This window comes from Stegostoma tigrinum, chromosome 18 (assembly GCF_030684315.1).
Source record: "Stegostoma tigrinum isolate sSteTig4 chromosome 18, sSteTig4.hap1, whole genome shotgun sequence".
NCBI classification, from domain to species: domain Eukaryota; kingdom Metazoa; phylum Chordata; class Chondrichthyes; order Orectolobiformes; family Stegostomatidae; genus Stegostoma; species Stegostoma tigrinum.
The window spans coordinates 39104309-39121750 of NC_081371.1; the positions used below are offsets into that span (position 1 = coordinate 39104309).

At 39.3% G+C, this 17442-nt stretch overlaps 1 protein-coding gene across 3 annotated transcripts in view; it reads right to left on the reverse strand.

Annotated features, from left to right (window-relative positions):
- Nucleotides 1–17442, reverse strand: part of msrb3 (methionine sulfoxide reductase B3) — a 128000-nt gene that overhangs the window by 70005 nt on the left and 40553 nt on the right. For all 3 annotated transcript variants that reach the window (XM_048548280.2, XM_048548281.2, XM_048548282.1), the window contains 2 exons: nucleotides 9960–10068; nucleotides 8263–8340 (listed from right to left, as the gene is read on the reverse strand). In XM_048548280.2, the coding sequence (XP_048404237.1) occupies nucleotides 8263–8340; nucleotides 9960–10068 (187 nt within the window). The remainder of the gene's footprint in view (nucleotides 1–8262; nucleotides 8341–9959; nucleotides 10069–17442) is intronic.

Consider the following 17442-nt stretch of genomic DNA (forward strand, 5'->3'; position numbering starts at 1 on the left):
ACCTAAAGGTGGTTAACTTGTGAGGATGTCAGGTGAAGATTACTGGTGGAGCCTGTTGAGTTTTTTTAACTACTGATTACATCACACCTAAAAATGTGGTTTGAATAAGAACATAGAACATTACATTACAGCACAGTACAGGCCCTTCGGCCCTCCATGTTGTGCCGACCTGTCATACCGATCTCAAGCCCATCTAACCTACACTATTCCACGTACGTCCATACGCTTGTTCAATGACGACTTAAATGTACCTAAAGTTGGCGAATCTACTACCGTTGCAGGCAAAGCGTTCCATTCCCTTACTACTCTGAGTAACGAAACTACCTCTGACATCTGTCCTATATCTTTCACCCCTCAATTTAAAGCTATGCCCCCTCGTGCTCGCCGTCACCATCCTAGGAAAAAGGCTCTCCCTATCCACCCTATCTAACCCTCTGATTATTTTATATGTTTCAATTAAGTCACCTCTCAACCTTCTTCTCTCTAATGAAAAAAGCCTCAAGTCCCTCAGCCTTTCCTCGTAAGACCTTCCCTCCATACCAGGCAACATCCTAGTAAATCTCCTCTGCACCCTTTCCAAAGCTTCCACATCCTTCTTATAACGTGGTGACCAGAACTGTACACAATACTCCAAGTGCGGCCGCATCTGAGTTTTGTACAGCTTCACCATAACCTCTTGGTTCTGGAACTCGATCCCTCTATGAATAAAAGCTAAAACACTGTATGCCTTCTTAACAGCCCTGTCAACCTGGGTGGCAACTTTCAAGGATCTGTGTACATGGACACCGAGATCGCTCTGCTCATCTACACTGCTAAGAATCTTACCATTAGCCCCGTACTTTGCCTTCTGGTTACTCCTACCAAAGTGCATCACCTCACACTTGTCTGCATTAAACTCCATTTGCCACCTCTCAGCCCAGCTCTGCAGCTTATCTATGTCTCTCTGCAACCTACAGCATCCTTCGTCACTATCCACAACTCCACCGACCTTAGTGTCATCTGCAAATTTACTAACCCATCCTTCTACGCCCTCATCCAGGTCATTTATAAAAATGACAAACAGCAGTGGACCCAACACCGACCCTTGCGGTACACCACTAGTAACTGGTCTCCAGGATGAACATTTCCCTTCAACTACCACCCTCTGTCTTCTTTCAGCAAGCCAATTTCCGATCCAAACTGCTATATCTCCCACAATTCCATTCCTCCGCATTTTGTACAATAGCCTATTGTGGGGAACCTTATCGAACGCCTTGCTGAAATCCATATATACCACATCAACTGGTTTACTCTCATCCACCTGTTTGGTCACCTTCTGAAAGAACTCAATAAGGTTTGTGAGGCACGACCTTCCCTTCACAAAACCGTGCTGACTATCCCTAATCACTTTATTCTTTTCTAGATGATTATAAATCCTATCCCTTATAACCTTTTCCAACACTTTTCCAACAACTGAGGTAAGGCTCACTGGTCTATAATTACCAGAGTTGTCTCTACTCCCCTTGTTGAACAGGGGAACCACATTTGCTATCCTCCAGTCATCTGGCACTATTCCAGAAAGCACTTTATGACCATGGACCTACATTCCAGCAACTGTTCAGCTGGAGAGAGAGAGAGAGTGAAAAAGAGAGAAATAACTGACAAAAAAAACAAGAATGATGAGAAAAATAAGCTTTGAAGAAGTGAATAGCCACCACTGGATTGTTCTCACGATCTTGATCAAACACGTTTAAAAGTACGACTGATTTGGTATCAAAAAACCTCATGAATGTTCAATCCAAGTACTTCTCTTATAATTATTTTTCCTAAATTTGGAAGAGATTTTCTTCTTTTTACTAATTTATCGTACAACTTTTTCACATTAATAATATGTCAATCCTAGTGATAGAATTATTTTAATCTGTTTTTGTTGTTTTGATGCATTAGTGAATTGCAGGTTAAATGATATTATCAACCTGACCACTCTGAAAACATACAGAAAATCCTTACATTCTTGGCTACAAAATATCTTAAAACGCAGTAACTCAAAGCCAGATGTAATGCTTTCTCACTATTTGTTGCATAGCTTTCTGACGAGGCAATTTATACATTTTAAAGGGAAAAAATTCTGTCCTTGTGGGAACATCATGTTTCAGATATAAGTTAATGCTAGTTGTAAATTCAGGAGCCTTTGAAGCTCTCCATTCAGCTGTGGGAAAACTGCTGTTGGGTAATTACACTCAAGATGCTGCTGCTGTGCTGTCAAGCAGAATTAACCCTCAGACTAGGCCTATCCATGCAAGCTGTTACAAGACAGCATTGTCTATACCGGGCTCTCGAACCAATTAGTGAGCATGCTCTGGTCAGATTTATATCACACGTTAACGCTCAGTTGTATATCTGTCCACAGCTGCCACAGCAAGATACAAGAGTAGCTCAGCAGGAGCCAGTTAGAGGATGTTACAGGCATAAAGACCGTTCAATAAAATGTATTAAACTATCTGAGAATGAAGCATTAACCTTTTCTTCCCCCAGCAACAGGGGCAACTGAAGTGCACTTAAAGGTTATAATAGTATTTTGAATAAAAGTGGAGTTATAACTAAGGTTTTCATAAATGGAGCAAAAAGAAAAACAGGATTAATTTTCAAAGTCTGACTTTATTGATATTTTATTGCATCTCCACTTACAATACAATAAGTTGCTAGTTTCCTCAAATGCTATATTCTTAAGGGACTTGAACCAAATGTTTTGCAGTCAAAAGGATGTGGCTGGGGATCGGGGTGCATATAAGCCAGGCAACTGCTTAACCATAGCTCAGGCAAGTAATCTCAGAGTACAATGTCGAGTTGGAAGACAACACCTAGAAGCTGCTGAAACAAAGTCAAATTCTCAGGACAGAACTCAAATATAGCATGAATGTTCTGATTTTTATTAAAAATTGCTAAAGCATGAATCAGAATCACATGTAAATGATGCATATGCTACATGGTCAATCGAAGACTTTTGAAACACCACTAGAATTTCAGTTTCTTAATATTTAGGTTTAACTGTCTCATAAAATATGGATTTCCTCCTTTCAGCCTAATGTGGCAAGAGTCCCAGTCACCAAAATTTTTTTCTAAAACCATTCGCATTTGTTTATTTTCCTTACCTCCTTTTATGGCCCAGAAAACATTAAACTAGCACTTCTAATATCTTCACCTTCAGCTTGTTATCTACATTTTCTCCCCTTGACACCTCTGAAATGCATTGAGATGATTTCCTATCTTATAAGCAGAAATATACCCAGTCAGTATTGCAAAATCCCTTCTAAGGTAGCATAAGGATCTTACTGGACGTCGTCCCTATGTCATGAAAAGCCAGCTCATCCTAGGATAACTAACTGTGTTTCATGTCAGGCATGGAGCACATAAATGAACTAATATGTTGCTCCTTGAAAACTCCCATAAAGTTGTTTGGGTGTAAAGGGAATGGGTAGATGACTCCCTGAAATTGGTGTGTATTTTATACATAGTGGAAATACTGTCCAAGAAGTTTGTACAAAATCCCTGCCCCTCTAAACATAAGATACATCTGCTTTATGCCACGCACAGCCAAACTGTTCTTTCAAAATCCCAACTATACAACCGTTGGATCTCTACGTGCCACAACGTTTCTGTTGCTACTTAATTGCATAACCACATGCACACCTCCACTTCTAATGTTCCAGTTTTAAATAAACACAATACACTCTCAAATTCTCTCACTCCGGCCATACTGCCTGATAAGCGAACAGAAATCAGGGCCATACACGTTCAAGGAACTCAGACTTGAAAAGACATGGCAGTCAACTGGTTTAGCCACCAAAATGCAGAACTGACTGGACCACTTCAAACCTCATCAGGTTCTCAGCCTATTAAAGATGCCATTAATTCAGTATAATTCTAGAATATAAAGATAACCAACAGTCAGCTTGTTTTCTTGACTCCAAACCATCCTTAGGAATTCCTCGCCCCACTACTTCCATCTCCAACAAGAGCAAGGTTGAGGAAAATAGACCAGCTGCCTTTGCTGGGCCTCTCTTCCATTAGCCAATCTCCATATATTTACCTCTGTAACACCTTCCATCTTCACCCAATCTCAGTTGCTGAAATCCTTAATAGTATCCCCAGTATCTTTCTATCTGACTATTCCATGATATCTTATTTTTGTACTGTCTATAAATAGCAGGTCATCCAAAATTCTGCTGCCCATGTCTTAACACAATAATTCCTGTTCTCTTATCAATGCCTGCTCACTGACTTACATTAGCACCCGACCTGGCAACGTCTCGATTTTAAAAATCCCACCTTAATTTTCAAACGTTTCAATAAGCTTGCCCTCCCTATCTCTATTGTCTTCCGCAGGCCCATAACCTTCCAGAATATTTAATCCAGTTCTGGGCTTCAGTGCATTCCCAATTAGAATTGTCTGTGATTTAATTTGGAAGTCCTAGTCTCTGAAATTCCCTAGCCACACTTCACTGCATCTCTATGTCACTTTTCTTCTTGAAGATATTCTCAAAACTTACCTCCTGGAATAACTGATATCTTCTCATGTCATTCAACATCATAATTTGTTAACTAATGTTCCTATGTAATTGTCTAGGATGTTCGACACGTTCTACAAGTTATTGCTGTTGTTATAAATTAAAGAAAAGTAATCCCAGTATAAATCCAGAGGCATGTCACTACTTGCATCTTATCAACCTGAAGAGCATTCACATTTCTTTTTGCTGCTTTCCATCTCTATGATATTCATCTATATATCCATCTACATTCACTGCAATATTATGTCCTTCAATTTTCTAAGCTGCACCTAATACCATGTGGAAATCTAGTCCTGATGAGGGGTGTAAATCCGAAATGTTGACTTTCCCGTTCCTCTTACACTGCCTGGCCTGCTGTGTTCCTCCAGCTCCATACTGTATTGATCCGTATTCAATGACTTTTGTATCCCTCTATTTATATCCTCTGTGAATTTCCTTAAAAAGCTAAATTTAGGTTTGCCAAGCACAAACTGTCCTTTACAAAACTATGCTGTCACTTACCAATTGGTTTTGTTTTTAAAATAAGCGTTTGCCATTGACAGAATAAGAACAACTAATTTAAATGCTATTTTTAATAATGAAGGCTACTGCTCTTTGCCATTTCCTCTCCATTTTTCATTGGCACTTTGGAAATAACCTCCATCTTAAACAGATGATTATGTCTTTTGGTTCCACTAACATTTGAGATCAGTTTTTATTTTGGAAAATGTAGACTACTGGATCGAACAAAGGTTTTATTATTGTCCCTTATTCATGTAAGGTTATCAAGTGTAGGCAAAAATGTGTTGAGGTCACAGTTAGATTTCACTGAATGGCAGGGGATGCTCAAGGGTTGCTTCCCTTGCTCCCGCTTCCAATTCACATGTTAAAAAGTGTCAGGTAAAATATATCTATAATTTTTAACATTCCTAAATCACAAATAGCTGCCTTCATCTTTAAGTTGACTGAAACTTTCTCTATCATTGCTCTTGGAGACATATATGCAGTTGCAATAAATATTCTTCCACAAATTTTAATAATTATGGAAAAAATTCCCTTTTTTTAAAAAAAGAAAGTCTGTGTGTATAGCCATGTCTACTAATCTCTGACTCACTTTTGACCTGTCCAATCAGGGTAGATTGGTAATATTATGCAATGTATGTCTTTGCAGACTATCATCTAATAGAAACTTGTATCGTTCCCAACAAAATAAAACACGACAGTGTATATATGGTGCATATTATAAAAGAAGAATGACAGTGGAATTAGCAAACCAAGAGTCATGGTGTGAAGAGTACAAGAATTGAAACATTCCAGACTGAATTGCATTAATATCTCCTATTTGCCAGACAACATTTGGAAGATATAGAACAGCCTTCATGATTATCTAACGGATGGAATAATATCTTTGGAGGTTTATGGTGGCCAAATTATTTTGAGTCAGATTGTTTTCCTTATTACAGTATTAATATTGAACCAGCAGTAAGTGGAGTAATTTTTACCATTTTCATAATGTGAGAACACATCAAGAATTTGATTGTGGAGGCAATCAAGCCCAATTCATGGCCTGCATGTTTTTATTTCCTAGCAGGTCAGTTAAATCTGGATTGTTTAATGTACAATTATACCTTGGAAAAATATTTGACAATATTGAAATTAAAACTGATTGTGACACTATGTGGGATATTCAAATTACAGATATTACATATAAAATGGTTCATTATAAATTTGGATGGCAATTTTGATATTTAACATTAATGGCTATTGCTTGCATTGAGATCAATAAATATTCAAACTTGAGAACAGTAAAACATTACTGAAACTTTATCGAATTTTGGTCAGTAGTCAATTACTTGAAAATAGTGCTAGTTATATTTTGGGGCAATTATATTAGCCGTAAGAGTAGAATTATATGATAATGGCAGGGATGAATCAAAGACAATAAGTCAATGAATGTGAACTTCTCCAAAATTCTGATGCAGAAGTCCTAAATTCCACCAAGTTCATCCATCCTTCCCCTGTTCATATTATCTCCCATTCAAACAATATTTCAACTTTAAAAATGCACATTTTTGTCTTCATCAATCCATGGCCTTGCCCCTAACTATCTTGAATCTACTGCAGTCCTACAACGTTTCAAGGTAAGAAAGCAAAATATTGTGGTTACTGTAGATCTGAAATATATTTCTGGAAATACTTAGTAAGTCTGGCAGCATCTGTGAAGATGAAAACGGTTCACATTTCAGGTTAACAAAATGTGAGGCTGGATGAACACAGCAGGCCCAGCAGCATCTCAGGAGCACAAAAGCTGATGTTTCGGGCCTAGACCCTTCATCAGAGATGCTGCTGGGCCTGCTGTGTTCATCCAGCCTCTCATTTTATTATCTTGGATTCTCCAGCATCTGCAGTTCCCATTATCACATTTCAGGTTGATGACTTTTCATCAGATTTCTTACCTCTGACACATCTTTGCTTTCTAATTCTGGCTCGTGTGTTGCCAATTTTAAATTGCTATATTGGCAGATTGGTTTTCGATTGCTGTGGCCCCAAGTTCTGGAATAACCTTTAATTTCTCCACTTCTTCTTTCTCCTTTTCCAAATTGCTTCTTCAAACCCAGCTCCTTGATAAAGCTTTTGGTCACCTGCCCTAATATCTCCTAATAAGGGTCAGTTTGACACTGTTCTGTGAGTGACCTGATGCTTTATAACATTAAAGGCTCTACAGAAATGTAATTTGTTGTTGCTGATGACGTTATAAAGTTCTTTCAAAGGTTACAAAAACAAGATTTATTGAAACACTAAAGGAATCTGAACAACTAACAATTTTGCAGATGTTTCCACATTGGACTCCATGATTTAAAAATAGTGTATTATACTTCATTAAGCTGGTGTGTCATCATCTTGGTTCATGTACTACAGGTTCTCCTCTACAGTGTTACATGTGATCAGACAGTATAAGGAACCCTGCGAGAGTAATCCATTGTGATACAGATCATACCCTCAGGGACTGGATGAAGAGCCTGTTTTCTGATGTATAGGAGGATGATTGACAATAAAGAAAGATGTTGACCCTTACATGTAATGAAACAGAGTAAAACAATATACCAATATCCCACCCATCAAGTCAGAAATATTCAACTCAGAAATAAATTAAAATTTCACTCTTTGTATGATTTCATTAATGGACTTGGTAATCAGTATCGCTAACAACTTGTAAAAAAAATACACTTAGTGTAGCTAAAAGCTAACAATAGCCAAGAGGCAATCATATCATAAATGAAAAACTACTAAAGCTTATTAAAGCCAGATGACCTCCAATATCAATAAAGTTGCTGTGGAACCCTGAATGTTTAAAGGGATAACACTGGTAATCTGGAAAGAGTTTTATTATCAATCCACAACATTCCTTTTCAACTGCTCAATACATTTGATGAGTAGATGGAGCTTTAGTATGCTAAATGTTGCATCCTGCCATCTGTTTTTATTTAGCTTTTAAAATTTATGATAATTTTGGTGCCTTGTAGTTTTTTTGTCCCTCCCCCAAAGTGCCTAGTAATGGATTTCAGTTCATAAGAATTGTAGGTAGCAACTTGGAAACAGGATTGGAGTGCAGTAACAAACACCAATAGTTATATCGTATTTTTATACGATTGTTTTCTTGGTCATTCTGTATATGCAGGGCACAAGAATTTAACGGACAATCTGCCTGTTATTGATACGTCATTATTATACTTACGTAAAAAGGGGAGTTCCACAAACCACGCAACTGTAGGTCCCTTTATCTTTGTGCAGTGTGTACTCTCCTGTAAATGCACTAGAAGAAGGACAAACATACAAAATCAGGTTAATTATAAAACAATGTTGTTTTATCCAATGTTATAAACCAGATAATTTTATGTCTCAATTCCTTCACTCTCCTCCCCACTACTGTAACAGTTTCCATTTTTGCAAACAGGATCTTGATAAAGACTCAATCTCTGGGTAACTGTACATGCTGAATCATTCTGGTGGTTTGGTTCACAGCAGAATGCATTTTGGCTCAAAGCTTAGGAATAGAAGTTAAGGTCCGCTGGCAACACACTCTGGAGTTTCTGAGCAGATGACTCACATTTAGTAAATTCAAATAGTATATTGTGGCAGGAAGAAAGCAAAGCCTATTAACTGGGACCCCATGTGTGGTTAAAAAAGATTTTGCAAGGCATGAATGGAAACAAGCAGTTACATCATTAATAAATTTGGATTAGAGGTACTTGAATAAGTGTGCCAGAGTCTACTAAATAAAAGTAGACAAAATAGTTAGCCTTGGCATGTCAACTCAGTACTAAAATCAGATGAGATCCTCAACGGTTTCTCTAAATAGAGCCTTGGAAGAGGGTGAGAATTTTATTTTTAAAAACACAGTAGTGAGGGCTAGGCTCCAAGGACTACAGACATGTGAGGATAGTCATTGAACATTTTTGACATTCCAACTGCAAATGAGCCAATAAATACTTTCTCCACATGTGCTTCAAAAACGGGCTTAATTACGCTACCTTATTTTGGCAGCCAAGCGTCTGAACGCACAATGACCACCTTCAAACTGCTCATTGGCAATGGTCCATTTCTCTCTGTGTTTAGCTTTCTCTAGTATCTAGAGAGAGACTCCAAAGAAACAGTCTGCACTCAGACTCAGCTACCTTTTTGATATGTTATGTGAGTGAAGTGAAACAATGAGACCAGAAGAATTCTACAATGTTTTGTTACCAATCATAATAGTAAAGACAATTTGCTTAGTTGCGATATCTAAATGGTTTATTGCAATGAAGTGAGGTCTGTAAACATGGAAGTTGGTTTAAATATAGTAGAGAGGCCATGGAAAGGTCTGGCATGAACCCAGGGGCAACCACGAAATGCCTCATCAAAACCGTTAAGTGAAAGAAATCATGCAATATTTGCTCTTTTGCATTTTCCAGAGGCAAATCATGCACCAAGATGCATTGTCATGGTCACATGGAAGGTGAAGATTGCACTAATGACGAGCAATTGACTGACTATAGGTCACGAGAAGAGGGAAGATCATAAGATGGTGAGCTCCACTATTGTGGTGGACAGCTGCTTGGTTTCGCTCCATAGACCCTTTCAGCAACAGCCTCCAGTGGTCTCTTTAAAGACTGTAGCTCTGCCCGCTGTTCACTCGAGTAAACTGGCTGTAGCCTCCATAGCACTTGCTGCGGTCAGGTATGATCGATTATTAGTGAGGTGTTTGAATCATGCATTGGGCCCTTGTATAAGACAGAGCCCTAGACTAACTTAACGAATATGACATGCAGCACCAAACTGGGGTAGATTGAAAATACACACATCATATTAGTCCCTTCGGTATTCATTTATCACTTCAAATAACATGATTCAGTTTCTAAGGTGTTATGTTTCAATCACTCCATCTGGTTATACCTCTCTGTTCCCTTTTCCTGAGTCACATGGTACTGCTGGGCTGTCAGTCGTTTCCTCAGTTCCTGTTCTGGGAAGACCAACTTGCAGCTGCTTTTATCCCTGCATGAACCTGAAAGAGGTAGAAGATATGGGCAAAGCGACTCTTTTAGTTTCAAACCCAGATCATTTCTTTAGTTAACGACCACAGCACAGCTTCTGCACTCATTTGTCAATTGCCTAACTAACGTCCAATGCAATGCTGAATTCAGCTGAACATAGCTGATTGTTTCTTTAATTCCAAGTTAAGAATGCTGCAAAAGAGCCAAGTGATTCCAGTGGAGCAGTGACCATGAGTTACAGCCAAAAGCCTTTATTGTGCGTACAACATAGTGATTAATATTATATGGATAGTGGAAATGAACAGATTTCACACAGAAACTAAAATATCTGTGTAGTTCACTCGGGTTGAGAACTGACTATTTTAATTTTCTTGCTTTGTAAACCAGTACACCAGTGTTGCTTAGCTTTTAAAGATACTGGCAAATTATAAGTTCAAAGTGTAATGGCGGGAGGGATGTAACGGATACAATGGTGCCATTCCAAGCCTATACAATCTCTGTGAAATTTAAACCCAAGATAATTTATGAATGTTACATGACACCATTTGTCTGTATGTTGCCAGTTGTTCTTCTGAGTGAACTTCACAAAATTGGACTTGCAGGCACACGAGATTGACCCAGTTGACTGCAATATAAACGGGCAATATAAATTATCCAGCTTAATGATAAAACAGCTGTACCTCCTTTTAAGAAAACCTGCAAGATATGCCTTGAGCATTAAGATGCTTCAAGTATAATTTATTTTTGTTTTCATAAAAGAAGCGATTTCAGTTGTTCAAATCTAATCCAAATCTTGTAAATTCAACAGCTCAGGCGAATTCCATTTGTACTTTCAAGTCAATGAGCAAATGATGGACCACATAAAACAAAGCCAATTATGGCAATGACAAATTACAATTAAAAATCATTCTAAATGGGAAAGAAAAATGAGCATATCAAAATGCAACCCAAATATACAAAACATGTGAATATTGGTTTAACAAGGTGTAGAGCTGGACGAACACAGTACGGCAGGCAGCATCAGTGGAGCAGGAAAGCTGACGTTTCAGGTCTGGACCCTTCTTCAGAAATGGGGGAGGGGAAGGAGACTTTGAACTCCTCCCCATTTCTGAAGAAGGGTCCAGACCTGAAACACCAGCTTTCCCGCTCTTCTGGTGCTCCCTGGCTGATGTGTTCATTCAGCTCTACACCTTGTTATCTCAGAATCCAGCATCGGCAGTTCCTACTATCTCTGACAATTGGTTTGTTTTGATTTGAATGTTATGGCAATATTCAGAAGTTTGGTTTAACCAGGAGCAGTTCATTTGATATAGCTTGTATTTCACATGGCTTTGATAGTTTTTTTTTTAAAAGATTTAAATAAAATGTAAGGGCATGATTTTCCCCTCACGGAAAAAATGGCAAGGGGGTGGTGATAGGGGTCAGTAACAGGATGCGTTGGTCTTAGAAAGAAACTCCTCTCCTTCTTCTGGGTGTAGCAGGGAGTTGGCCTTTGAAAGTCCTTCACCTGTCCTTCCTCAGGATCCCCCGACCTTCATCCTATAAGTGGATAAAACTAAATTGAGCCAATTGTGAATGGCTGGCAGCTTCTGATGACCCAGATTACCAGGGTCAAGGCTTGTGATAGGGCAAGATACTCACCCTGGTTCACCTGTCAGCTCCAAATTAGTAGTTTGGTGGGTGATGGGCTAAGTCATCTCATAGATGGAGTCACCACCCAACATGTTCATTCTCATACAGAATACAATATATTTTTATATTTTTCTAATATTCTGCTGGTGATTTAGCAGCAGATGATGTGAACTGGATATGTATTCCAGAGTTCAATAAAGCAAAGTTGATAATTTGGAAAGGTTTTATTTTTTGTTTTAAAAATGTGTATATAGTTTAGATGCAGTAGGCAATTCAACCTCAAGCCTACTCTGCTATTCAATACAATACATGGAGGATCTGATTGTAACCACAAATCAACCTAACCGTGATAGCCTTTCACCCCTCTGCTTTCCAAGAATCCAACCACTTCTGCCTTAAAATAAAATTCAAAGATTTTGCTTTCATCTCATTTTCGGGAAGAGTTCCAAAGAATCACAACACTCAGACAAAGCAATTTCAACAAATCCTAGTTTTAAGTGGGCGTGCACTGTTTTTAAACAATCCCCTCTAGTTGTAGATTCTTCTCATCTATCCTGTCAACAGCCCTCAGAGTTTTAACTGTATCAATCAAGTCACGTCTTACTCTTCAAAACTCAAGCTGTAATGGAAAATTTGTGATTTATATATAAAATGTTCATCAATATTATTTAGAGTTGAGACTATGGGTTTTGCTCTGCGTGTATGAAGGTTTTTAATAATGAGCTTGTCAGCATTTCTGGAGTCATTTTTTAAAATCCAGCATGTGATAATGGGAATTTGTTTGTACTGGGAGTGTTTGCCCCTGGACAAAGTAAATATGAAGGATAATTAGCTTATTTCATACAGAAGAACCAGGAATTGAACTTTTGTTGCTTAGGGGAAAAGCCCATCCTGGCAAAAATAGCTTGTCTTTCAGTTTACAGAAGTTGTGGTTAGAGTTAGATGTAAAATAGTTCCTCCTGAAGCAAGAAAATAATTCAGAACAGTTAGGAAGTAGGTTACCTCATTGTAAAGATAGCAGGGTGAAAATTCCAGACCAGAATGAGGAATAGTACATTCCAGGATATTGCCTGGAGTGGAGTGGAGTGGAGTGGAGCATATCAGCTCTAAGGAGAGGTTGGATAAACTTGGATTGCTTTTGCTAGAGCATTAGAGGATGAGTGGGTGACCTGATAGGGAGATACAGAAGAGTTGGATAGTCAGAGTCTTTTCTTCGGATAGAAATGTCAACTAGTAGGAGGCTAAGGTTAAAGGTGACAGAGCGCAAGTTTAAAAGGAGGTTACAAATCAAGTTTATTTACACTGAGGGTGGTAGGTGCTTGGAACACATTGCCAGGGAGAGGTGGTAGAAGCAGACGCGTTAGCGAAGTTTTAAAAATGGCATTTTGACAGACATATGAAGAGGCAGGGAATACAAGGGTATGGATAATGTTCAGATAGATGGGATTATTTTAGAATGCCATCATTGTTGGCACAAACATATTGTCTGTAAGGCCTGTTCTTGTTTTCTATGTTCAGAAGTGTTTGGTTAAAACCCTGAAGGGTTTATTCAAATCTGGACAAAGCATAAACTCAGTTGTGTAAATAATCAAGGAATTGGCCACCAAATTCTCAAGACTGCATATTGAAAGAAACAATTAAGTCAGATCTACATACACAATAGAGAAGGGAAATCTCTCTAAGATAACAAAGTGTGGAGCTGGATGAACACAGCAGGCCAAGCAGCATCTCAGGAGCACAAAAGCTGATGTTTCGGGCCTAGACCCTTCATCAGATCACCTCTCTGATGAAGGGTCAAGGCCCGAAACGTCAGCTTTTGTGGTCCTGAGATGCTGCTTGGCCTGCTGTGTTCATCCAGCTCCACACTTTGTTATCTTGGATTCTCCAGCATCTGCAGTTCCCATTATCACTGAGGGCAATCTCTCTGATGTCTAAAGTACGTTAAGTTACAGTGTTGCAATTGATAGGATAATTCTTTTACAATCTCTCAATCTTTCAAATTGTGTTAGATATAAATAGCTTGGTTTATTCTATTTTATCTTTTCTTCTATTAAAATAGAAGAATATTCTTCAATTATATGACTAAAAACAGATGTGCAACATTACATGCTTTCTGTGTCAGTGACCCACTTCATTAAATAAAAGAAAACATGATCTATCAAGCCAGATTTCAAACTGGGGTCTGACATTTTGATGTCATAACATCAGCTGTGACCATAAAGCAGACACAAGATTAACCTGTTCAAATCATCCTCCTAAAATAATCTGTCCATTTTAAATATTACTCCAGTAAAACTTCTCCAATTTGTCTCCAGCACATTTGCTTCCTTTCTTAAATTAGGTGATCAATACTGCACATAGTACTCCAGTTTCAGACTCACCAGTGCCCTATACCATAACATACCCTGGTTCTGTATTCAAGTTCCCTCACTATAAATGATAATGATCTACTAGTATTTCTAGGTACTTGCAGTACCTGCATACTAACATTTTGAGGTTCACGCACAACATATAACTACATTTCACAGCTCTGTAATTTCTCACCATTTGGACAATGTGCTTTATTTTTAATTATTTTGGCCAAAATTGACAATTTTACATCTTACCACGTAACATTTCATTTTCCATATCTTTGCCCTGTCACTTACCTTATTTATTTCTTTTTTAAACCTCCTTAGAACCTCTTCACAACTGACTTTCCTACTCGTGCTTGTGTCACTGACAAATTTTGCGACCTTACCTTCCATTCTCTCATCCAAATTATTTATATCAATTGTAAACAGTTAAAGTGCCAACACTAACCCCTGAGGCACACAACTTATTGCATCTTAACAACCTGAAAACCACCTATTTACAAATCCCTGTTTCCTGTTAGAAAGTCAATCTTCTACCTACGCCAATATGTTACCCACTACATCATGAGTTTCTATTTTCTGCAATAATATGAGTTGGCACCTTATCAAATGCCTTTTGGAAATCTAATTACGGTACAATGGCTCCCGTTCATGAATAGGTACCTCCTTAAAGAGCTCCAATGGATTGGTCAAACAGTTTCCCTTTCATAAACTGACATTGTATACCAGGGTGGAGGCAATGTCTTTGATAGTAGTTTCTGACATCTTCTATATGATAGATGTTAAACCAACTAGTCTCATTATGTCTCCTACTCTTTTTGGATAAAGGAGTTCCATTTGGCATCTTGTACTTATTTAATATTTTAACAATAGTCCCAGACCCACTCTCCTTTCCTTCAAGTTGATGCAAAATTCAATCATGTTACAGTTGCTGGAACCAAAGTCCTCCTTCACTGAGATAGCTAATTAATCCAACCTCATTGTGCAATACCGGGTCAAGTATTGCCAGCTCTCTGGTTGGCTCCAGCTATTCTAATAAACTCCCCTGAAAACATTCTGTAAACTCGTCATCCAGGCTACTTTAGCCCATTTGACCTTTCCAGTTGACATGAAGATCAAGATTTCCTGGGATTATCACTGTGGCTTTCTGACACGTGTTCATGATTTCTTCCTTTACTCCTGACTCTCTTGTATAGTTACTGTTTGGGGATCCTGTACACCACTCTCCAAGTATTTTCTTGCCTTCATCATTTCTCGTTTTTACTTAAACCTTTTCCACGTCCTGGGTTCCTGAACATAGTTCATCACGCTATTTTGCTAATATCAATGGAGCCATCCCTCCACCTTCACATATTTTGTGGTTGTTCCTAAATGTCCAGTTCCTTTCAAGATTCAGGTCTCAATCCTCATCACCTGCAGTTATATTTCTGTAAAGGCTACCAGATCATACTTATTCACATCTATTTGCACTTTCACTTTTTTCCCCTCTTAAGCAAAGTGCATTCAGATAGAGCATTTACTTTTATCCTTTCACTCTCTTTGTAAATTCTTGGTTGTTTCTTCAATTCATATTCCCATCTCTTCATGTCATGATGCTTTTTTTTGTATTCATATGTGGGATGTGGGCATCGCTGGCTTGCCGACATTTATTGCCCACCTCTAGTTGCCCTGGAGAAGGTGGTGGCGAGGTGCCTTCTTAAACCACTGCAGTCCATCTGCTGTGGGTTGACCCACAATAACATCAGCGAAGGAATTCCAGGATTGTGACCCGGCGACAGGGCTGGAACTTTCCAAATCAGGATGGTGAGTGGCTTGGAGGTGAACTTGAAGGTGGGCGTGTTACCATATGTCTGATGCCCTTGTCCTTCTAGATGAAGTGGTCATGTGCTTAGGAAGTGCTGCCTGAGGATCTTTGGTGAATTTCTGCAGTGCATCTTGTAGATAGTACACACTGCTGCTACTGAGCGTCGGTGGAGGAGGGAATGGATGCTTGTGAATGTAATGCCAATCAAGCAAAAGTTGTTCTGGAGGGTGTCAAGCTTCTTGAGTGTTGTTGGGGCTGCACTCATCAGGCAAGTGGGGATTATTCCATCACACTCCTGACTTGTGCCTTGTTGTGGATAGGCTTTGAGGTGTCAGGAAGTGAGTTATTCGCCACAGTATTCCTAGCTTCTGAACTGTTCTTGTAGCCAGTGTTTATATGGAGACTCCAGTTGAGTTTCTGGTCAATGATACCTCATGATGTTTATAGTGGGGGTTATCGGTGATGGTAACACCACTGAATGTCAAGGGGGAGTGGTTAGATTGTCTCTTATTGGTGATGGTCATAACCTGGCATTTGTGTGCCATGAATGTCACTTGCCACTTGTCAGCCCAAGCCTGGCTATTGTCCAGATCATGTTGCATTGGAATATGGACTGCTTCAGTATCTGAGGAGTCATGAATGGTGCGGAACATTGTGCAATCACCGGCGAACATCACCACTTCTGACCTTATATGGAGGGAAAGTCATGGATAAAGCAGCTGAAGGTGTTTGGGCCAGGGACACTACCCTGAGCAATTCCTGCACTGATGTCCTGGAGCCAAGGTGATTGACCTCCAATACGATGGCCATCTTCTTACAAGTCAGGTATGACTTCAACCAACAGAGAGTTTGCCGTCCGACATTCATTGATTCCAGCTTTGCCAGGGCTCCTTGATGCAACACTTGGTTGAATGGAACCTCAACGTCAAGGGCGGTCACTCTCCCTTCACCTCTGGAATTCAACTCTTTTGTCCATGTTTGAGCCAAGGCTGTAATGAGGTCAGGAGCTGAGTGGCCCTGGCGGAACCCAAACAGGGAGTCACCGAATTGGTTATTGCTGAGCAGGTGCTGCTTGATAGCACTGTTGATGGTACCTTCCATCACTTTACTGATGATGGAGTAGACTGATGGGGCAGTAATTGGCTGGATTGGATTTGTCCTGCTTTTTGTGTACAGGACGTACTTGGACAATTTTCCACGTTGTCGAGTAGATACCAGTGTTGTAACTATACTGGAACGGATTGGCTCAGGGAGCAAGTTCTGGAGCACAGGTCTTCAGTCCTATTGCCAGAACATTGTCAGGGCCTCCAACCACTTCCCGACATCACGCGGAGTGAATCGAATTGGCTGAAGACTGGTACCTGTAATGGTGGGGACCATGGAGACTGCCTCGGGGCATCATCCATTTTGTCTGTCGAGGCTTGGAGGGCTGCAGGGCCTGTTGATGTGCTGTAATTTTCTTTGTTTATCATTTCTCATTTTAATACCTTTTGCTTTATCGCTACTCATTCAGTTACCACAACTTCACAAATTTGATCCCTTGCCCCCACTATTCTGTTTAAAATGCACTCTCCTCCCCTAGTTATGCAGTCAGC